Below are 24822 nucleotides of genomic sequence, written 5' to 3' on the forward strand. Positions count from 1 at the left end.
ATCGCCTCATGCTACCAGTAGCGACACTGACCCTAGCCAAATGCAAAACTAGTGAAAAATAGTCATAAAAGATGAGTGAGGAAAAAAATGTCAGTGGCCTCCACCTGTAAAACTATTCCTGTTTTGGGGGTTGTCTCATTGTTGCCCATGTAGTGCACCTGTTGTTAATTTCATTAACCCCAAAGCAGCTGAAACTGATTAACAACCCCCTCTGCGACTTAACTGACCAGATCAATATCCAAGGAGTTTAACTGACTTGATCCTATACTCTGATTAAAAAGTGTTCCTTTAATTTTTTTGAGCAGTGTATATTACATTCAGGCTATAGTGCTACCTAGAGCAGCTTGAGACACAGGCAAAGTGTCACCAGGAGAACAAATTTGGTCAGTAGGGATACCCTAAATGCCATCTATGGGAGAGACCCACAGAAGTCACCGTAAAATAATGTCCAGGACTTCTTGATCCAAAGCGATCATCTGAATGTCTCTTCTCGAGCCCCAACACCGAAGGAGAGACTGAAGGTGACTGACAGCTCACGAGAGAAGGGGAGAACACAGGCTTGTCTTCCAGGATCAGCATAGCATGCACTGCATCAGGTTTGAGAAAACCCCTTGTTTTAGCAAGTAGCACATCAGCCTCTTCCGAGGGTGCTACTGGAGCTCATATTCTGAATCACAGATAGGGACTGGGCCCTCAGGTTTGGCTTTATTTAGGGCTTACGAAGATCTGGGCCACATTATGCTAGAGATGGTACTGGGGTGTGTTTAGAATCGCTGCTGGCAGTTTGCTCCAGTCACTAGGTGTAAACAGACAGGAAGTACAGAGTGTACATGTACAGGTCTCTGCAGACATGGGAGAGGCCTCTCTCAACTGAGCTACAAGAGGCTCCAACAAAGAGGACCTTAACAATGATAGGGGTCTCAGGTTCTACAGGTGAAACTTGAAAAATTAGAATATCGTGCAAAAGTTCATTTATTTCAGTAATGCAACTTAAAAGGTGAAACTAATATATGCGATAGACTCATTACATGCAAAGCAAGATAGTTCAAGCCGTGATTTGTCATAATTGTGATGATTATGGCTTACAGCTCATGAAAACCCCAAATCCACAATCTCAGAAAAATTGAATATTGTGAAAAGGTGTAATATTCTAGGCTCAAAGTGTCCCACTCTAATCAGCTAATTAAGCCATAACACCTGCAAAGGGTTCCTGAGCCTTTAAATGGTCTCTCAGTCTGGTTCAGTAGGAATCACAATCATGGGAAAGACTGCTGACCTGACAGTTGTGCAGAAAACCATCATTGACACCCTCCATAAGGAGGGAAAGCCTCAAAAGATAATTGCAAAAGAAGTTGGATGTTCCCAAAGTGCTGTATCAAAGCTCATTAATAGAAAGTTATGTGGAAGGGAAAAGTGTGGAAGAAAAAGGTGCACAAGCAGCAGGGATGACCGCAGCCTGGAGATGATTGTCAGGAAAAGGCCATTCAAAAGTGTTGGGGACTTTCACAAGGAGTAGACTAAGGCTGGAGTCAGTGCATCAAGAGCCACCACACACAGACAAATCTTGGACATGGGCTTCAAATGTCATATTCCTCTTGTCAAGCTGCTCCTGAACAACAAACAATGTCAGAAGCGTCTGACCTGGGCTAAAGAAAAACAGACCTGGTCTGTTGCTCAGTGGTCCAAAGTCCTCTTTTCTGATGAGAGCAACTTTTGCATCTCATTTGGAAACCAAGGACCCAGAGTATGGAAGAATGAAGAGGCACACACTGCATGCTTGATGCTTGAAGTTCAGTGTGAAGTTTCCACAGTTTGTGTTGATTTGGGGAGTCATGTCATCTGCTGGTGTTGGTCCACTGTGCTTCATTAAGTCCAGGGTCAACGCAGCCGTCTACCAGGAGATTTTGAAGCACTTCATGCTTCCTTCCACAGACGAGCTTTATAGGGATGCTGACTTCATTTTCCAGCAGGACTTGGCACCTGCCCATACTGCCGAAAGCACCAAAACCTGGTTCAATGACCGTGGGATTACTGTGCTTGATTGGCCAGCAAACGCGCCTGATCTTAACCCCATAGAGAATCTATGGGGCATTGCCAAGAGAAAGATGAGGGACATGAGACCGAACAATGCAGAAGAGCTGAAGGCCGCTATTGAAGCATCCTGGTCTTCCATAACACCTCAGCAGTGCCACAGGCTGATAGCTTCCATGCCACGCCGCATTGAGGCAGTAATTGCTGCAAAAGGGGCCCACACCAAGAACTGAGTACATACAGTTGTGTTCAAAATAATAGCAGTCAGACATCACTAATCTGATCAATCACTGTTTTTGGTAGAAATGATATTTCTACATGGCAAATAATTTACTAGCAGGTGTAGTAGAGTAATAGAAATCCAACAGACCCAACAGTCATGACATGCATGCTGCTGATTCTGTGTAATTGAATCACTAATTGAAAGGGGTATGTTCAAAATAATAGCAGTGTGGAGTTCTATTAGTGAAGTCATTCATTCTTTGAAAAACAGGTGGCAATTATTGCCCTTATTTAAGGAAGGAAGGCAGCAAATGTTGTACATGCTGAAATTCTGAGGAAAATGGGTCGTTCCAGACATTGTTCAGAAGAACACTGTACCTTGATTAAAAAGTTGATTGGAGAGGGGGAACATATAAAGAAGTGCAGAAAATGATGGGCTGCTGAGCTAAAATGATCGCAAATGCTTTAAAATGGCAACCAAAGCCTGAAAGACGTGGAAGAAAGGGAAAAACTACCATTCGAATGGATAGAAGAATAGCCAAAATGGCAAGGACTCAGCCAACAATCAGCTCCAGGAAGATCAAAGAAGATCTAAAGTTACCTGTGAGTACTGTTACAATTAGAAGACGCCTATGTGAAGCCAAGCTATGTGCAAGAAGCCCCCGCAAAGTCCCACTGTTGAAAAAAAGACGTGCTGAAGAGGTTACAATTTGCCAAAGAGCACATTGACTGGCCTAAAGAGAAATGGCGCAACATTTTGTGGACTGATGAAAGTAAGATTGTTCTTTTTGGGTCTAGTGGCCGGAGACAGTTTGTCAGACGACCCCCAAACACTGAATTCAAGCCACAGTACACTGTGAAGACAGTGAAGCATGGTGGTGCAAGCATCATGATATGGGGATGTTTCTCATACTACGGTGTTGGGCCTATTTATCGCATACTAGGGATCATGGATCAGTTTGAATACATCAGAATACTTGAAGAGGTCAGGCTGCCTTATGCTGAAGAGGAAATGCCCTTGAAATGGGTGTTCCAACAAGACAACGACCCCAAACACACCAGTAAACGTGCAACATCTTGGTTCCAGCCCAACAAGATTGATGTTATGGAGTGGCCAGCCTAATCCCCGGATCTTAATCCAATAGAAAACTTGTGGGGTGACATCAAAAATGCAGTTTCTGAGGCAAAACCAAGAAATAGAGAACTGTGGAATGTAGTCCAATCATCCTGGGCTGGAATATCTGTTCACAGGTGCCAGAAGTTGGTTGACTCCATGCAACACAGATGTACAGCAGTTCTCAGAAACAGTGCTTATACAACTAAATATTAATGAAGTGATTCAAAGGAAAGCAAAATCTTCAAACATTTTTCAGTTTATATAGTGAATGTCTGAGTTTGTAAAGAAGAATACAAACACTGCTATTTTTTCAAACAGTCTAATATTCACTTTTCTTCAATTTTTTTTTAGAGGAACAACACAAATTTGATATAATTTTCTTCATGTTTTGATTTGGAATAGAATGTGTAGTGTTCCCAATGCATTTGTGTGTATGGAAATAAAACCTATTAGAAGGATTTTGAGCTTTATTCACTTTTTTCAACACACTGCTATTATTTTGAACACAACTGTATGCATGCTTCTACTTTTCAGAGGTCTGATATTGTTCTATGTACAATCCTTGTTTTATTGATTGCATGTAATATTCTAATTTTCTGAGATTGTGGATTTGGGGTTTTCATAAGCTGTAAGTTATAATCACTTTTCAACACACTGCAATTTTGACAAATCATGGCTTGAACTATCTTGCTTTGCATGTAATGAGTCTATCTCATATATTAGTTTCACCTTTTAAGTTGTATTACTGAAATAAATGAACTTTTGCACAATATTCTAATTTTTCGAGTTTCACCTGTAAATTGCAGGCATTGGTTCTCTCTGGGGATTCTGAATAAATGCCCAAGAACCACTAAGAGACTATGGGATGAGATCACTTGTTGCAGCAGGACTGTGCTCTGTGTGTTCACACAGCAGTACTGCATCTACGCCCAAAGTGAAGCAAGGCTTTAACACTTACATACCTGGACAGCAGGTGCAGATGATGGTTTTACGTAGCCACAAGTAACCAGATCACTGTAGGCAGGTAGTGAAATTTAACCAGAGATTCAGGTGGTGCTTCAGGAACAGCAGCAGGCTGAGGCTTCCTCCAGGCTAAACTGAAGAAAAGAGAGCATGGAACACATGCATGCAGCACTCCACTCAATAGATAACATCAGCACTAGATCCCTCAGCCTTAACTCCTACTGTGGTAAACCAATGGCACCGGGAAATTGAAAATGGTAGCCAAAGGACTGGATTCTGAATAAATGCCCAAGAACCACTAAGAGACTATGGGATGAGATCACTTGTTGCAGCAGGACTATGCTCTGTGTGTTCACACAGCAGTACTGCATCTACGCCCAAAGTGAAGCAAGGCTTTAACACTTACATACCTGGACAGCAGGTGCAGATGATGGTTTTACGTAGCCACAAGTAACCAGATCACTGTAGGCAGGTAGTGAAATTTAACCAGAGATTCAGGTGGTGCTTCAGGAACAGCAGCAGGCTGAGGCTTCCTCCAGGCTAAACTGAAGAAAAGAGAGCATGGAACACATGCATGCAGCACTCCACTCAATAGATAACATCAGCACTAGATCCCTCAGCCTTAACTCCTACTGTGGTAAACCAATGGCACCGGGAAATTGAAAATGGTAGCCAAAGGACTGGATCCTCAGAGACAGGGTCACACCTGGGATGGTGCCACAGCTCTGGACTCATGAAAGCGCTCCACAGATAACTATCACAGTATATGTAGGTCTGGAAAGCACCAAATGCAAATTCCAGTGCCAAAAGGTGAGATATGCCCAGCGGAGTACAGAAGCAGCTTCCAAAGCTAGTGCTGAGAAGCTGCTGATCTAGATAGCTGCTATATAGAGTCAACTTCAAGCATCTGTATAGTAGGGAGTCTTGATTGAAGTCACCAAGGAAAAAGGTTAAAAGGCCATCACAAAGATTAGTTAAACTTTTTCATTTTATTCAGGGGAGCTGGAGAAAATGCATCCAACCTCCTAGAACCCAGGAAGATAGAGGGGTTATACAGGGACTAGCTTACAATGTTTTCTGCTTGCCAGTGTCCTTACCTTTTGTTGCCAGCATTATGACCGGACTGTAAAAAAAATCCCTGTATCCTTCAATAAATGAAAAATAAATAACACCAGTGTAGCTCCTAAACAGAAAGGAATTTAAAAGGTTTTATTATGCTAAATGTGGACCCCTTTTGGAGACTTGTGCATATAATATCACAGAAGGCTGAAAGCAGAAGAGCAACCAGCACTCTGGTGTTCAGGGCAGCATTCAAGAGCAATTGGCAATCTCTCCTAGTGTTTGGGTGCCAGGGGGAGCAATGTAAAATACGGACAGGTGACTGAATGATGCACAAAACTCGTTGCACTTCCTAATGACTGAACACACATAAAATGAGCTGCATGTGTAGCTGATAGACAATATGGCGCAGATAGCTTAACATTTTGCAAGCTGTATTAGTTGTATTGGCCATACCTCAAAAAATGTTCTGACAAACTGTGGAATGTTTAAATGCAGCAGCACAGAGCCATTGGAAGTCCACAATGACCAGCACACCAAAAGTGAAAAAATCAAAACATTTATTCCTTTCTCCTTAAACATTGTTCCAGATGCATAAAGAAGCGATATACACATAGATTTGTAACGCGCTTTTTATACACCCAGCACTCTGAATATGCTGACCAATGTGAACTTTTAGTACTCGCAAGGGCAGTGTTTTTTGAACGTGGTGCGTGATACTTTAACAGATCATGGGTTTCCCGCACCGCGTTCTAGTGTGAACTGGGGCTTAAAAAAAAAAGAAAAAAAAAAAAAGAAAGGAAAATCAAGATGGTGGAGTAAGAAGCAATATTTTCATGATTTCATGTGCAAAAATCCCACTGAAGAAAACAATTTGTCATTTGTCACCTTCTCCTTTTTCCAGTGACAGCATAAGGCTGTACAGTAATTTGCCTATATGTCAAATACTTAGGTTTCTGTTAAATTATGGCTACTTCTACATACAATGGTTATGAATGTTATTAGCAGCTTTTTCAAAAAAATATGCATTAATTATTTGTTCTGGGGTATGGTGCTCCTTTAATGCAACACCGCAATGTGAAAAGTTTATATGGGGGGCTCAATTCACAATGCTAAAAACACTAGGATAAAGATACTTCTTTTCCAAAAAAGTGACAGATTTTCAGCTATGACATTTAAATAATTTAACGCAGACTACTTGGTAATGTCAAGGATTTTAATTATAGCCTTTTAGTATGTGTTCATTAAAAAGGTCACAAGGAACATCCCTTTAACATGTGCTAGCAGCCAAGTTGTCACAAGTCAAAACTAGTTGTGGACTGTTGTCACACAATGACTAAAATGTACCTAACAGCACAGAAGCAGAATGCTGTACTATAGGCAGGTGTAGCTGGAATATAAATTGTTACCTGCGGAGTTATAAAATTTGGGCCACTAATTATCTCTCACGCTGCAGTTGAGCGGTTTACTATCCTAGTCACTATTGCCTAAACGTGAAAATAAAATATTCTTAGGTAAGATGTATAACATCATTTAATTAGGTGTTAATTTTAAATCATTGTCAACGATGGAGCAATAGGAACAGAACATTAAGTAGCATTAAAAGAATACAAATGATTGCTTTAGACCGTCTTAGTCAAATTGTGTACATAAAACCAATAAAATAGATATGATCTCTTTATATCTCTGTCCCATCTTACAATGTACTGTAACAGCGCCTCTGAATATGACAGAGGATAAAACAGTGTCCAGTGGCTACTCATTTAAGATACATATATATATTTTTTAATATTTCCCTGCTACAATTCCAGGATTCCAAACAAAGTGACTTATAGTGCAATCAAACTATAGGATAACGAATCTATTAACTCAGTAAACCCTCATCAGTGCTGGAAGGAAAATATGTATCCTCTCCTTCCACCGGGTGGGTTTTACCCATGTTAAAAAAATAATAATAATAATAAAAAACAAAGGCTCTGTGCTGATCTACTAATTATTAAAAAGGATTGTATGCTGGACTCCTGGTTGAGCTATTGGCGAGGGTTACCAGAGATGAATGCTGAGTGCTGAATGCCCCTTGGCATGAAGAGGTTTAGGAAAATATCCCAAGATGGGCTGATGTCTACTTAGAAAACCCACTAAGGCTGATATCGTCTCCTTGCAGTAAGGAGTCCCCAGGAACAAGGTTGGAAGAGTTTTCAGGGCTCTGAAGGGATAAGAAATCTGAGATATCTATAGATGATGGTGTCCAAGGTTGTAAGTCTGTTGGGTTCAATAAGTGTCCACTGCTGCCTTCACAAGGTGATGAGGGAGTAATTACAGTGTCAGGAGGGGGTGGGTCAGTCTTTGGTTTGGGGACAGGGTCAGACTCTGAAGAAGAACATCTTTTGGCCTTGGTGGTAGTCTCTTTTACAGAGTCTCTACAGGCACACTGACACTGGCAGGACTCCTCTTGTTTTATAATGATGACAGGCAGGCTCAAACCAATCTGCTGTACAGCATTGCCTGGAAACACAAACACAAATAATGTAATGAAAATGGTGGAAATGTCCATCGAGTAGCCTTATTTTTGTAACAATTGTTGTATAATCCCCCAAGCACACAAATACTATAGAACAAAATATTTTAAGATTTAATATAGCAAATCAATAACCAAACAATAACCTAAGGCTCAGCTCACACTACTGCAATGCAATTTTGCCAATATTTTCAGTGCAATTATGTAGTGCGACTCTGATGCAACTTGGCTTCATTTTTGCATATTCTATAGGGGAAAGTCGCACTGTAAATCTCACCAAAGTAACACAGGAACCTTTTCTAAAATTACACCGTGCTGAGTCTCACCGAATGAGAACGGGCACCACTGAATATAGTGTGATTTCCCTTGTCATGTGTCGCATCAGAAATCGCGTTAGTGTGAGCTAGACTGAAAAATACACACCTTTGGTAGTTTAAACACAATATAGTGGTAACTGCAACTGTGCAATCAAGAATCTAGAGTTACCTCTTAAGAACTTTACCTCATTAAGTAAAATGAAAGTAATTTTTTTTGCCTTAAAATAAAAAAAAAGATGTTATACTTACAAAATCTGCAGGGGATTAAATTATTATTTTCCCCACTGTAATTTGGCTCACTTACACATAAATGAAGGGTCTATAATTTTTTATCATAGGTGTACTTTAAATGATAGAGACAGAATATCAACCAAAAATCCAGAAAAAAACACATGATACAAATGTTATAAATTAGCTTGCAGTTTAATGAGTAAAATAAGTATTTGATCCCCTACCAACCAACAATAATTCTGGCTCCCACAGACTGGCTATGTGCTCATATGGTACACAGATTAGTCTTGTCAATTTAAGAAGGTGCTCCTAACGACAACTCATTATGTGTATAAAAGACACCTGTCCACAGAATCTCTTTCTTGGGCACCACCATGGGCAAGACAAGACAAAAGAGTAGTCATCAGGGACAAGGTTGTAGACCTGCACAAGGCTGGAATAGGCACACAATACCATCAGCAAGAAGCTTGGTGAAAAGGAGACAACTGCTGGAGCGATTGTTCGCAAAAGGAAGAAATCCAAAATACCCATCAATTGCGATCGGTATGGAGCTCCATGCAAGATTTCGCCTCATGGGGTATTTTGCCCACTATGCCTGGTCAGTGCAATGATATTGCACAACATGGTCCCTTACCCCATCTTTGTTAATCACCCACTGGCACTGTCCACGCCTTCTTCCTCTGAGTGCCCCCTTAGCATGCCAGGTGCTAGGGGGGCACCTGTGCTTGTGGACTCCTGAGCCAGGCTGTGAGCATCCATAGACAACACTGGTTGTGACAGACTCAACCGAGACAGGGGCTTTTGGAGGGGACTAGGGGCTAGCCTTCTACCCACGGATTATGGCCCATGTGGGGAGACCGGAGATTTTGTCTCCTTCCGGTCAGAGCATGGAAAAGAACTCAGTTCAGCCTCTGATCACATGGAGAGTGCAGATCAGTCTATGATGATGAATAATGTGATGAATGCTGAGAGAGAATTTGGATTAACTCTCTGAATAAAGACAATAAAGCGTCCTTTCTGGAGTGGATGGAAAGGTGTAATATTAATATTGTACAGGTTAAGGGTCAAAGGATATATGGGGCCCTCCTGTGTACTGGGCTGAAGAAGCTCCTCCACTTGGGACATACATATTTATCAACAATCCTCCTCAAGAAATCTATAAAGATAAATTAATCCCACTTTTTCTTGTGATCACTTTTCTAGTGGACAGATTACACAAGTACCTGAAAGACAGCATGTGTAATGTACTTTGTGTTTTCAAGGGTGGCCTTACTGCCAGACTGTCTGCGGTGGACTGCCTGATTAATCAAAGCATTGTCTGGGTGCTTTGCTGTTGGTTAGCTTAATGTTATTTAGATCACTATTAGCTGTTAATTAGATTACTGTTTGATTAGATCACTGTTAGATGTTATTTGTTAGCTGTTGATTAGCTTACTGTTAAATTAGATCACTGTTAAATGTTCATTAGATGTACTGATGATATTACTGATATTGCATTGTTTAGGATAACATGATCAAGCTCTTACCCGATTCTGTGTGGTATAAATTCTGTGTGAAGTGACAGTAAAGAGAGTTCCAGTTGCACCTAAGCTAGTGTCATCTAGCTCTTGAGTGCAATGCCCAGCTATAATATCTTGTTCCTGTGCACCAGCAATGAGGAGGCAAATCCCTGATGAAAGCACCCAGGCGTGTTGCCAGGCGGTCCATCACCCTGGTATGCTACTCCCTCACAGACATTTAACTGACAACAGCAGGGGCCTATGGCTGATCTCAATATTTCCTAAGAGACCAGGAAGAAGGTGAGTGGTAAAAGAGCTGGATCATGAGAGGAGAGTCAGCTAAGTGTTTAGGAATGGCGGGTGGCTGGATAAGTACTGGGGTATTTTTTACCTTAAAGTGTTAATAAATCCAGGACCCTGCATTCACTATAGCTGGTCTCCCACTGTACACAGAACATGGAAGTGCAATTATTTTAGTAAACAAACTTAAAAACTTTTCTGACTTTAGAAACACTAAGGGGAAGTGAGCAGGACAAAATGACACCTTACTCTACTCTAATCAATACAGTGGAACAGTCTATTTTTGGTAGGACCATTAATTAATGCCTATTACAGTTTGTTTAAATGGCTGCTCCTGTACTATTAATGTGGAGGGATGCGGTCACATGGATAGTATGACAGAAAAATACTAACAGACTAGTCATGTTTTTTATTGGTGTCAGTGAAAGGAATGGTGCCTCATCATTGGTGTCAGTGGCAGGAATAATGAGCCTTCACTGGTGTCAGTGAGAGGAATAGTGCCCCATCCATGGTGTCAGTGGAAGAGTGCCCCATTGTTGGTGTCAATGGAAGGAATTGTACCTCCTCATTAGTGTCAGTGGAAGGAATGGTGCCCCATCATTGGTGTCAGTTGAAGGAATAGTGCCCCATACCTAGTGTCAGTGGAAGGAAGAGTGCCCCACTTTTGGTGTTAGTGGAAGGAATGGTGCCCCATCGCTGGTATCAGTGGAAGGAATGGTGCCTCATCATTCATGTCAGTGGTAGGAATAATGTCCTATCATTGGTGTCAATGAGAGAAAGAATGACCCATCAGTGTCAGTAGGAAGAATAGTGCCCCATCCCTGGTATCAGTGGAAGGAAGAGTGCCATCATTGGTGTCAGTGGAAGAAATAGTTCCCCATCATTGGTGTCAGTAGAAGAAATAGTGCCCCATCATCAGTGTCAGTGGGAGGAATATGCCTTGTATCAGTCGGAGGAATACTGCCCCAAAAGCCAGATAAAACAGAGGGCCAGAGTTTGGATACCACTGCACTAGATGAACTAGTTACACTAATGTGGATTAAAATCATCCAAAGTTACAGACACAGTATATTCAGTTAGAAGTACATGCTCAGTTTAGTAAAAATAATATACCATATATTCTTAGCAACACCCAGTGAGATGCAAAACTAAAGTAATGCCAGAACATATAAAAGAAAAAAAGAAAAAACAAAGTACCTCCTGTGCCTGTCAGTGGGACCGTAGTAGTGAAGAATACCTTCTCCACCTTCGGAGCTTGCTGCTGTAAATGAAAATAAACAAACATTCATTTAAAAGCAAGACAGACAATCTATATGAAAGAGAATTCAGGTATAATTTTCAGACAGGTGTGACACACCTTGGTGATGTATTAAAGAGCAAGTTAATTTCCAATTTCACACAGCCTTCCAAAAAGCATGCCTACCAGCTCCTCTTCTTAGTTTGTTAGCATACAATAGCCAATTCAATCTGGTGGTGGTGTATTCTGCAAAACAGCTGGAAATACAGCCCACCCATAGAAACTAGTATGGTTGCAGTGCTCACACTAAAGCTGGGTACAAACTATAAAGTTTTCTTTTGTTCAACCCATTGGGCTGAACAAAAAAACAAAACAAAAACAAAACTAGCAGATCACTGTACTAACACAAGTGATGTTAGTGCACTGATCTTCCCTGCTGAGCCTCTGTGTTCTGACTGCCCCCCCGTCAGGACACACTGATCAGCGCTCACAGCCACTGGCTACCAGCACTGATTGGATGCGAGTTTGGATGCTGGTTTTCCAGAATGCCTGTTCGTCAGAAGCCAGTCATAAGACTTGGCTTCTGTAGAACAGTCAGCTGTACACAGAGGCCTAATCAAAAATAATAGGTCCAGCTGGTCAGTTCAGCCACCAACATCCCTTTATATATATATGAACAACCAATTACAAAGAATACAGAAAAGTATGGGATTTTAACGGTACTGAAACGTTTTCTCAGAATGAAAAACAATAATCCTTTATAGTAAACCCATCAATTTTATTACAAAATGGGTTAAAATAGAATGGGGTGAAGCATTCTCCCAGAGTTAAACAAAAACTCTGGGGGAATGCTTCACCCCACTCTATTGTAACCCATTTTTTAACAAACTTGATGGTTTTACTATAAAGTATTATTGTTTTTCATTCTGAGAGGTTTCAGTACCATTAAAATCCCTTACTTTTCTGTATTCCTTGTAATTGGTTTTTCCTGTACACAGAGACCTAAAGTTGAATGGTTCCTGCCAAACCAACCAATTCGGCTGATTTTCGGATCGTGTGTACCCAGTTTAAGAAGAGGTGACTATTTAACAGAAAGCCTGTGAGTCAGCAGGAAGGGATAGTGAAGAAGTCTGGACCAGGGAGAAAGGTAATTATTTAATTGAGCAGGCTGCAGCCAGGGGCTGGGGATTTATTAAAAGGACAAGATCTTGTAAAAAAGAATCCAGTTTTGGTTCCTTGCTAGTAAAAAAATAAAAGCACCATTTCAAGTATCTGATCAGACTACAAGAAGTTTAATTGCAGAGCATTCAAGCAATGCACTCACCACGCATTACATAAATCATTCGGAAGTACAAACCTTCAGTTGCACAAAAACAAGCCCTGAAAATGTGCCAGCTACAGGCTTTTCTTTTTTCTCACCTAGACTAACAGAGCATAGCCTGGATGACACCACTCCAACCCCACCCAGTACAGAGTAATAGGTTTATAACTCCACCTTACCATTACTATGAATCATGCCCCATCCCATAAGATGATGTACTTGCAATCAGCCAACTATAATCTCACCCATAATTGTTTTGCAATACACTTTATTTTAATGATAGTATATATTCTAAATGATTTAACTGAATTAAGTTTGCAATATAATACCACCCAATCAAAAAAGAACAGAAAATGTTACAACTTGTCAAACTGCCACCTTTTTCTATGGACCCCAAAAGACAGAAGAGCTCAAGATATGCCACCACTTAATTTTTAATTTATCAAAGATCTGATTAGAACAGAAAAACATTATCAAATGACATGGCAGTCCTGATACTGCTGCTGAGGTTGCTGTGATATCCAAGGAACTATGATGGCTATGGAAAGGGTAGTGAGATATATGGCGTACAAGGAGGGAGCCGCAATGCAAGTAAATTAAAAAATAATTTATGGAAAGAAATAACACTGCAAGTAAACAATTCAAAATTCATGACGTGCATTTATCTGCAATCTTTTAAGTTAGTGACAGGGTCTCTTTAAACTACAATAAAGAATGCTCTATGATACTTACAGACTGATCCGAATTTGGTGCGGTCCCATTTAAAAGCCACTGCAGATTTTGCTCATTCATAACTAAACTAGGTTGCAGCAAAGCAGTACTAGGAGTCTGTGTTATGGTTATTGCAGGGTTGCTGCTCAACACAGTGTTGGCATTGGAAACTGCAGCCTGCACCAGTGTTGGTAGAACAGCATCTGAAGAGTTTCCTACGGGCAAAGGAGGACCAGCAACCACAGTCAAGCTTTCCACTAAAGATTGTGAGGTCTGTTGAGTTACAAAGTTGTCCTGGGTGGAGATTTGGCCCCCATTATGGATAGGCACTTTTAGGGGCTGGGAAACTGTACAAGACACAGAGCTTGTTGACGGGGTCCCACATCCAATGCTCCCGTGTGGCAAAGGCATGGAAGTTGTGCCAGCAGTAGTAGGTAAAGGATCCTCTGTCACAGCTGGAGGATTTACAAGAGGGGTAACCAGAGATGGTGGAGGTTCAGGAGCACTGCTGTTCTCTGCTGGGTCTAAAGCCTGCGGATCTGAAGTCCAGGTTTTTAACAGCACTTCTAAAAAAAAGAGAGGTACATAAAATAGTATAATGTAATACTAGTATCAATATTGTTATTATACTGTAACAAAAACAACAATGATAATTATGCTTAAAGTGGTTGTAAAGGCTGAAGGTATTTTACCTTCATGCATTCTATGCATGAAGTTAAAAAACCTGGTCTGTGCAGCATTTCCCCCCCCCCCCTTCCACAATACTCAACTAAGCCCCCTCTTGATCCAGCCATGTGTAGTCTCAGCTATCCAAGGACTTCTCCTTCTCATTGGCTGAGACAGCGGCAGGAGCCATTGGCTTCAACTACTGTCAATCACAGCCAGTGAGCCAATGAAAAGAGAGAGGGAGTGGGGTCATGCTTCGATGCAGGTGCTCGACCATGTAAACCCATTCGATGAAGCTCTCTACGCACTGTTGTTGTGCTAATCTGAAAGCCACAGAAAGTTTGGAGGTCTTTAGCTATTGACTCTGCAGACAGTTGGCGAATGTGCTGACCCCTCTCTGTCCTTTTACGTGACCTACCACTTCATGGCTGAGTTGCTGATGTTCCCAGTTGCTTCCACTTTGTTATAATACCACTAACAGTTGACCGTGGAATATTTAGTAGCAAGGAATTTTCAAACGATTACAAGACAATCAGTCCATGTATATGGTGCACTTCACCTGATCAATTTTTGCTGCGGTAAGAAAATGACTCCTATGAGGACTACAATGGGACAGTATACAGATACAGAGTCAGCATTTCCTCACATTCCATATTTGTACGGATGTTGTCACAAGCAAAACTCACATCACATCAGGTGGCCTGACCACCAAATAAATGGAAAAATTTGCACAAAGATTTTACTTCTCCAGCATACCACCCAAAACGCAGGGGAAATAGCAGAAACCAAGATATTTGAGGACCTGGTATTGCATTTACAAAGTTCTCAGTTTCATGGAGGCCAGTAGAGGCAGAACATAAAATAAAAATAATAAATTAAGAAGTTCCAGCATTACACAATGAGGTCTTGAGAACATACAAAATGAGCTTTACAGACACAAAAATGTTACAAAAACGTTACAGATCCATAACTTAAAGTGTATCTCTAGAAAAAAATTTAATTTTTGATTTACCAGTAAAATCTGTTTCCTAGAATACAGTACAGGACGCAGACTCCTTTAAATCTCCCTATATAATGCTTTGCAGTCCCAGCAATCCTTAATTTTGTAGCAAGCAGTAGAGATCATAAATACAGAGAAGGCCCTGTACTGTATTTCAGGAAATGGATTTTACTGGTAATCAATTATCCTATTTTCCTGATTGTACAGTACAGAACAACTGAGGGGTGGGCAATACAAAAAATTAACATGCCCACATAACAAACCAGTCAAGAAGAGCTCGACAGACAGAGCAAACTTCAGCAGCTTACACTCAAAACCAGCATCAGAGAGGCTTGACCATCCACCTGAAAGAACAACAGAGACCCATGAGCCCATGACACACTGGGGATTTGGAAGAATGTGTTTTAAAAAGGGAAAGCGGAGCTCTATCATTCATACGACTTTAAAAACTTGATGAAACCACCTAGCATTGGTGAAGCTAGGAGCAGGGAAGCCCTCGTGGGAACCCTTAGGAAACACAGAGTAAATCAAATTTATTAAAAACAGCAGTAGCTGAGAGGTAACCTCTCATTGCGAGCACTACGTCAAGACAGTGGAGAGAAATTTTCTTTAGGATCTTTCAGAGCAGGACAAAATGATTAAGGTGTAAAGCAGAGACTACATTTGGAAGGAAGTCTGGGCCTCAAGACAACCTTGTCCCTGTGCAAAACTAAAAATCCAAAAGACCATGTCCCTCAAGACCTTAGCTTCAACATTTAAAGACAGTGACTGAGAAGTAGGATGAAACACTGGCCCTTAGAACAGGAGGATTCAGAAGAGCACATGCAGCACCTACCAGGAACTTGCGTATGTCAGAATACTACATTCTCTTGTACCAATACAGTGCAATAAGGATGACTGGGATCCCTTTCTACTTGATTCTGTGAAGTAAGCAAGGGAGAATCTGAAGAGTTGGAAAACATAAATAAGTTTGAACTGATCCCACTGTATCACCAGGGTGTCCATTGTGAAGGACCGAGGGTCTCTGGACCTGGCAACAAACCCGTCTAATTTGTTGATGATTCTAGATGCCAGGAGATCCACATCTGGGTATTCCCCATCTGTGGCAAACTGCTTGAAAGACCTCCAGGTGACTTCTGGAGAGCTCATTCCCCCACGTCTGAATTATTCCACATCTGTAAAGATCAAGCCCTGCTTTCCTTCGAGTGGTGCGTATTCTGGTGCCTCCCAATGACTGATGTAAGCCACAGCCATGTCACTGTCTGACTGTATTCTTTCGGGTGTCCTCACAACACAGGTGTCCATCAACCAACCAGACAAGCAAGGCATCCTGCGTTCCAGAATGCTGATTGGAAGGTGAGCTTCCTCTGACGACCAAGCACCCCTTGTACCTAGGAGTTCAGGACTCCACCCCAACTTGACAGGCTGCTATCCACCATGAGTGCTGTCTGCAACTGTGGAGGAAAAGGTTTCTCCAACTCCAGCACTGAATTGGAAATCCACCCAAGTCAGGGAGAGTGTGGCCTTGGGGTTCAGTTGCATCAGGCAGTTTAGGACTGAGCCTGTCTGTCCTACAAGAGTAGAATGTTGAGTTGCAACGATTTGGAGAGAAACTAGGCATATGACTTCCTCAAAGGAGGCTCCATTAGACCCAAGACCCTCATATGCATGTACAAACCAAGGGCTTCTTCTGGGCCCTGGCATGAGACAGAATTGGACAGAAGTTTATTCTGATGCAGAAAGATTCTTGACAAGTTTTTGACCAGTGCCAGACCCAGGTAATCCAACCCCATGAAATTAATCTAGCGATGACTTCTGTAGGTTAAGGATCCAACTGAAGCTCTGCAGAACCTGTACTGTTGGTTGGATGTTGGCTTATAAGAAAAGGAAAGGACTGAGCCTTTACCAGGACATTGTTCATGTACCTCACAATGTGGAATCCCTTGAGAATGGAGCAGAGTAAAAAAATAGGCAAGCACCTTGGTGAAAACCTAGGGAGCCATGGACAGGCCAAGGGTGAGGTGAAAAACTAGTAATTCTGGTTGCCCACCAAAAAATGCAGATAGCATTGATGAGACAAAAATATGGGAAAGTGCATATAAGCATCCTGAATGTCTCTTGATATCAGAAAATCCTCCAGAAAGATAGAGATTGTGTCTCACCTGGCATTTTCCATGGGGAACATTTACACTCCTAAGTTTAATGTTCTAAGATCCAGCATGTGCCAAACTCATCTGTTCAATTTGGTAACCGTAAAGAGTGTTGAGCAGAAACCTTGAAAGCATGCTCCTGGGGGTACAGAGGTAAAGACCCCTTCCCTCAAAAGTTGTTGAACAGCAGAAAACAGATCTACCCAACATGACTGGGAAGATGACAAGTTGGAGAACATGAAGAGGAAGGAGATAGCATGCTAAACTCCAGGTTGTAGCCCCTGGAAACAACATTCTGGACCCAGGCCACTGAGATGCTCTGGAACCTGAAGGCCATCAGACATGCCTCTGCTTTGAAAACGGAGAGTGTGCCCATCACTCTGAACAGGCTTTGGCTTGATAGGTCATCTCTTCTTATAAATGTATGTTCCTGTCCCGAATTTACCACTGAAGGACAGAGAGATGAAAGAAACCTTTCCTACTCTGAGAAAGCAGGGAATTTTTCTTCTTGGGGAGTACCCTTACCACATCATTATCTCCTTGATGTATTTATCCAATAAGGGATTAAACAGGAGTTTGCCTTTGAAGTGTAAAAAGGTAAAAGGTGTTTCTAGCAGGGGAGTTTAACTCCCCAGCATTTAAGCCTGATAATCCTGCGCATGTGTACTGAGAGGATGTTCATCATAGAAATTTGGGGAAGTGTGCCTGGGGAAGTCATTTACGCAGTAAGGTAAGGCATAAAGCAAAAGGTAAAAGTTTCAGTTGACCATGGCCAAAGGGATCTGTGAGGATGGAGCTGAAATTACAGTCCAGACAGCAATGGTCTTACAATCGGCTACAGACACAATTGCCAGGTGCATGGCAGAACCCACCATGGCAAGATAGTCCTAAGGAGGGCTTCTTACCTCTTATGTACAAGATCTTTACACACTGGATTATCCCATCTACAAGGGCCATGAAGCTCTTGTTAAGGTTTGAAATGACCAAATCTACCACAAGAATTTTCCACTTTTGGAGGAAACTGGGATATTGTTAAGCAAAACCTTTAGTCCAGTCTACCTATAGGACAAGCTCAACAGGCACATGAACCAGTTTTGAAGAGATTTCTGTAGTACGTGTACCATCCTGATCAAATGCCTCAAAAGGAAAGGATTCTGTCTCAGCAGATACTTCCTTCTCTGCTACCGAGTCTGGTTTAAGGGCAAAGTCAAAGAGTGAAGTCAGAGGGGAGGTAGAAGGGGTATAGCCGTAACCCCTGTAATCGAATGCCTCAAAAAGGGCAGAAATTTTGCCCATGAACTTTAACATTGTGAAAGAAAATTCCTCTCTAGACAGGAAGGATGAGACAGGCGTGGATGAAGGACCAGTGGAAGGCAAAAAGTCAGAATAGGGGCAACCATCAGAGGAGAGGACATTAGGGACCTGTATCACAACCCCCAATGCAGCTAAACGCTCAGTCTGAGCCCATCTGAACCTCTGTGTTTCCACTTATGGTGGAATATGTGTGAATAAGTTATCCCACTGGGTTGTTCACAGCCTCTGAAGCAGTGCTGTGGGATAGGGGGGCTTATGCCTCATTATATTTCAAGAAAAGTGAGAGTAAACAGCCACAATGTGCCAGTATGATCCATAACCCAGAGATGTTGCTTGGATGGCATCCTGAATGCAGAGGTAGAGAAAGACTGCCAAAACCAGCTGCTGACAAGCCCTGCACTTGCAGTCACATTGTAAGAATGAACATTAAAGGTCTAGTTAATTCCTAGTCTATTCACATTGTTGTCAATCAAGTCTGGATGAAGGGGGTGTTCTTGAACACCTGAAACACATTGGCAACTATTTGGATATTCCCCCTGACTTATCAGAATAAAGTTGTATCTGGACCTCTTAGCAGTGGTGTGGCACTTCAATTTCCATTTTGTTATATTACACTACAAGCCAAGGAGACCATGTAGATCTTCTGAGGTGTAGAAGCTGCCTGCTCAGGAACCAGATCTATTACATCAATAAAAATACTTAAAGACAGCAACACCATTGAGAAAATCCTATGGATCAAGTGCTTTTTTCCCCACTTTTCTCTACTATGCAGAAAGGAAGAGGCAGGGCGCAAAGGTAGAGATGACCCCTTCAACATGAGGTGGTGTATATGTAGCATGTGCTTCAACCACACAGGTGCAGTAGCACCCAGTTCACTCATGCGCAGTATATCACCACAAGCAAGAAGCAACACCTGGTGAAGCAGCAACACCACAGCCACCCTCCAGAAGGATACCCAAATGACACCAAAGCGTCATTCACACCAACCATCATGGACTATAAAAGCTATGCCTCTGAAAGGGTGAAAGGCAGTAATTCTCACCCACAAAAAGGGAAAAAACCCAAAACAATTAAAAAAAACAAAACACTTAACCAGCACTGTGGGAGTGAATGTTTAAAGGGGTTCTGTCCTGTGTACTCACCACATAGCGACCTTCCATTTTGCCAGTGTCAAATCACCTCAAGGTAGCTGCAAATAACTCAGTTGTAAAAAAGCCTGTGTTCTGTACTATACAATCAGGAAACATACAGTAAATCTGCAATACGGAAACATTTGATCCCTTTTTTTATCTCTGAAAATCATTACAGGTTTTTCAAAATGTGTGTTTATCCTGACAGTAATTTAGTGATCTTCCTGTAGTGGGCTGACATTGTTACTGCATTGCAGTTTCAAACAGTAATGTCAGCACTGGTTGTGGTTGAGGTCTCCCTGATGGACTACATAACACCTCCCCCCTTACGTTACAGGGATGAGAAGAATTCAGGCAGGGTGGATTTCAGTACAGAAGATGCAGCGTTGTCAGCTCTCTACAAAAAATTAAGAGCGCATAGGATTTCTAGCAAAATCAACAGGTACTTTTCTGTACTTGCAGAAGTTTTAAGGCGTCAAAACAAGAAAAATGCTCATGTATCGCAAAAATATGCCGCATATACTGTATATATCAGTAGAAAACAAGGAAATAATGCATTTATATCAGTGGTAGTAGGTACAGATGAGGGGGAAGAGTTTGGTGGATATGGTAAAAAGTGACTGACACACACCTTTATATAATTGTATAATTCCATCACATAACATGTAAATTTGATATACCTGACTGCTGACCAATATCATTGTCTTCTGTATTTTCAGGACTCTGGAACATTGATTCAAATATATTCTGATGTAACAAAGTGCCCAGAACTTGCCCAGGACTCTAAAGCAAGAAAAAAGTAGATTAAATGTGGATTTGTCTTTACAATTCTCCTTTCAATTACTTTTCAATGACTTTCTTTTCATGAATACAAAATTGTGATTCCCTAGTCCTCGGCTGTGGCAGCCTAGATCACATGGTCTGTAGGTACCAAACAGTAATCTAGAGATTCTGTTTTTTGATGTCCATAGGCAACACCATACAGATGAGAAAACCGTCCAATAAGCACTGTTTTACCCTGATCAGCCAGTTGTGGAAATGTCTACAGATCACAACCCCCACATCTCTCCATGAGCTTAAACAAAACAATGGCATCATACAACCTTTCTACTGGAAAGTTACACTTTAACTATTTCAGTGGTAGGTATCTGTAATAGCCGTTTAGTGAAATTATTTTTGTATTGTGCCCTTAAGAGGGTTAAAAAAACCCCATATCTAAAATGTTTCCATCTTTCAGGTTTTAACATATCCTGTAAATCATTCAGTTTTTAACCACTTGCCCGCCAGAGGATTTACCCCCCTTCCTGACCAGGCCATTTTTTGCGATATGGCGCTGCGTTAACTGACAACTGCGCAGTCATGCGATGTTGTTCATAAATTAAAATCATGTTCTTTTTTTCCCACAAATTGAGCTTTCTTTTGGTGGCATTTGATCACCTGTGCGCTTTTTATTGTTTGCGCTATAAACGAAAAAAAAAAATGTAAATTTTGGAAAAAAAAAATTATATATTTTTGACTTTTTGCTATTAAACAACATGTCCAATAACAATATATATATATATATATATATATATATATCTATCTATCAAATTTTGACATAAATTTATGACAAAATATATTCTGCTACATGTCTTTGCTAAAAAAAAATACCAATACATATAAATTTGTTTACATGAAAGTTATAGCGTCTACAAATGGTGGTATATACAGTTAGGTCCATATATATATATATATATATATATATATATATATATATATGGACAAACCTGAGAGTGTGCACTTTCAGCCCATTTCCATTATATAACTATAGCTTGAATATGTTTTGGTAAATACCTGAAAAAAACTAAAATTGTGCCTGTATCCAAATATACATGGACCTAATTGTATAGGGCAATCAGCGACTTATTGCGGGACCGTGGCGGGCATTCTGACTCTGGAGGGGGACCTAACTGCCACTGACATCCCCAGTGACACGAATGCAGTGATCAGTGCTAATAAAAAGCACTGACACTGTACTAATGACACTGGGCAGGAAGGGGTTAATATCTGGGGCGATAAAAGCGTTAACTGTGAAATGTGTGTGTTTTCATTGGGAAACAAGCTTCTTTATATTGCTCTGCTGTGCAGAGCAATACAAAGCAGCCTGTTCGTGCCGACGGGACAGATCTGTATTGTTTACATACAGATCTCTCCCCTGTCAGCTCCACCGACGATCACCGAGTCCCGGCCAAGAATCGGCGGCTGGGACCCAGTGACTGATATGCCGAGGAGCCAATTGCAACGTAGATAGGGAGCGCACATGAGCCCCTTACGCAGATATACAAAATCACGCACATATACATGATTTTGCACATCCCTGCCACCCTGTAGCAGTACGTTTGCTATAGGGCGGTCGGGAAGCGGTTAAGGAAGATCTGATCAAAAGCTTAATGCTGCTCTCTGGGCAGCCAGATGTAAACATAGCGGCACACATTATCCAATTACTGGCGAGTCCATTCAGGTCCAAGAAAAAAAAAAAAAAAATGGAAAAAGTCTACATCGGTTTCCATTTTTCTGGACCTAAACATGATGGATCTGAGGTTGTCTGATGTAAACAGACACAAATCTGTTTTTATCCGGCCCCCCATGGGTCCAGAAAGCTCTGATTTGTGACTGCAGACAAAAACTGACAGGCATGGATGTCACAAAAGGGTCGTCTGTCCCATTCTGCTCCAATCAGCAGGTGATCTGTTCACAAATCCCCTGCTGATCAGACCACATGACACCCATTTCACAGGGGCCAAGCAGTTTACAGATTAGATTTTAAATTACCACTTGCCCTCCAGAGGATTTACCCCCCTTCCTGACCAGGCCATTTTTTGCATTATCGTGCTGTGTTACGTTAAATGACAATTGCGCGGTCAAGCAACGCTGCACCCAAATGAAATTTACATCCTTTTTTTTCCATGAATAGAACTTTCTTTGGTATTTGATCACCTGTGCGTTTTTTATTTTTTGTGCTATAAAAAAAAAAAAAAGAAAAAGAAAAAAAGACCGACAATTTTGAGAAAAAAAAAAAATCAATATTTTGGACTTTTTGCTATTAAACATGTCCAGTAGCAAAAATCTTAAAAATCAAATTTCGTCATAAATTTAGGCCAGAACGTATTCTGCTACATGTCAATATGTGTAAATTAATTGATATACGTGAAAGTTCTAGTGTTTACAAATGGCGGTATATATACTATGGGATTTTTTTATTTATTTTTTACTAGTAATGGCAGTGTTTAGTGACTTATAGCGGGACTGCGGCGGACATTCTGACACTGGTGGGAACTGACTTGGTGTCACCGACGTCCCCTGTGACACCAATACAGTGATCAATGCTAATAAAAAGCACTGTACTAAGGGAACTGGGCAGGAAGGGTTTAACATCTGGGGCGATCAAATGGTTAACTGTGTGCTGTTTCACATTATGTGCTGTGTGTGTGTGCTTCCACTGTAAGCACACTGCTTTGTATGGCTCTGCTATGCCATACAAAGCAATGTGCAGGAGCTGACAGGGGAGAGACCTGTATTTCTTACATACAGTTCTCTCCCCCCGTCGGTAATGTGGGGCGATCAAAGGGTTAACTGTGTGTTGTTTTACTGTGGGCTGTGTGTGTGCTTTCAGCTGCAAAGCAGCAGAACCATGCAAAGCAGTGTGCAGGAGCAGACAGGGGAGAGAACTGTATTGTTTACTTACAGTTCTCTCCCTCCGTCGGTAATGCTTCACAATTACCTGGTGCCGGCGAGTAATCACCAACCAAGCCTCTGTGTTTGATAGCCGAGGCTGCGAATAGCAGCGCGGATAGGGAGCACACGCCCCCTACCCAGAAATGCAAAATCACACACACACATACATATATATATATATATATATATATATACACACACACACACACACACACACACACATACATATACACACACGTGATTTTGTGCACCCCTGCCACCCTGTAGCAGTGTATCTGCTATAGGGCAGGGGGAATGCGGTTAAAAGAAAGAAAAAAAACCCACAGTAAACTCATTTAAATTTTACTGTGGCTACGACATGGACTGTAAGAGACTGCAATTTCAGTTGAGACCGTTTTCAGTGTGCTGCTGGGGCAATGATTAATATGAAAGCTTGCACTTCTCTGCTTTGCATGGAGAACACTTACAAAATGCTACATACAGCATGAGATTTACTCACAGATACTTACTGCATTAGCATTTTCTCGCAGTTCAGATTCAGTTGATAAAGTGCTTAAATCACTCAGACAGAGCCAATCCTTTGTATCCTGGAAAATAACACATAATAGTCTGTGAATGATCAAGACCTTTTCTGTACCTGGTTTATTGTCCCATTTCAGCACAGGGCATTTTAGGTATAACAATGATTATCTTTCACTCTAGTACTCTCTGCTTTTTTTCCCCAAAAGGAAAACAAGTGATTAACACAAAGTTCTTTTAGCTATAAAACAGGTGATTTCTTCACCTGATGAATAAAAGGGTTTCCTACTGATATTTTCTCTTTTTAAATGTAAGCAGGCTTCCAACAAAGCATTTAAAACTGCTCAGCATCCTCAACATCAGATGGCTTCAGCTTTGTAAACATGAAAGGTCCAACAAGCTCAGAGATGACATACACTGGGCCTACTGACTCTCTATACTGGCCCACAATAGTACTGAATTTGTGTTAAAGCTGAACTCTGGGGAAAACAAATATCCTTTCTTGCAGTGGTGGTGCCCCTACACTGCAAAGGTCAAATGCTCATTTAAATCTAGGGTACTGGAAAAAGCAGTTTTAATGACCCAATCCTCCACTCCTTCAGGCTTCCTCTTCGCCACTAGACCAATCTCCCCAGCCTCTTCTTCTCAATGCCCTGACAGTTGCAGCGCAGGGCTCATCACTATGCACTGCATGTGAGGACACAGAGGGAAAGTGAACTGCTGGAGTGTAGGGGAAAAGAGGAGAGTGACAGCTGTCAGAGAAGTGCTTTTTCAGGTACCCTAGACCTAAATGACCATTTAAC

The 24822-nt window shown here is 41.4% G+C and overlaps 1 protein-coding gene across 1 annotated transcript in view; it reads right to left on the reverse strand.

Moving 5' to 3' along the window:
- Positions 1-6594: 6594 nt before the first annotated feature.
- MTF1 (metal regulatory transcription factor 1) overlaps positions 6595-24822 on the reverse strand; it is a 69957-nt gene continuing 51729 nt past the window's right edge. Inside the window, exons 6-10 of the mRNA XM_089688789.1 lie at positions 24010-24087; positions 20467-20569; positions 13548-14092; positions 11455-11518; positions 6595-7897 (exon numbers count right to left, since the gene is read on the reverse strand). Of these exons, the coding sequence (XP_089544915.1) occupies positions 7515-7897; positions 11455-11518; positions 13548-14092; positions 20467-20569; positions 24010-24087 (1173 nt within the window). The 3' untranslated portion in view covers positions 6595-7514. The remainder of the gene's footprint in view (positions 7898-11454; positions 11519-13547; positions 14093-20466; positions 20570-24009; positions 24088-24822) is intronic.

This window comes from Staurois parvus, unplaced genomic scaffold (genome assembly GCF_062004578.1).
Source record: "Staurois parvus isolate SC_StPar_1 unplaced genomic scaffold, SC_StPar_1.0 ptg000454l, whole genome shotgun sequence".
Classification (NCBI taxonomy): Eukaryota; Metazoa; Chordata; class Amphibia; order Anura; family Ranidae; genus Staurois; species Staurois parvus.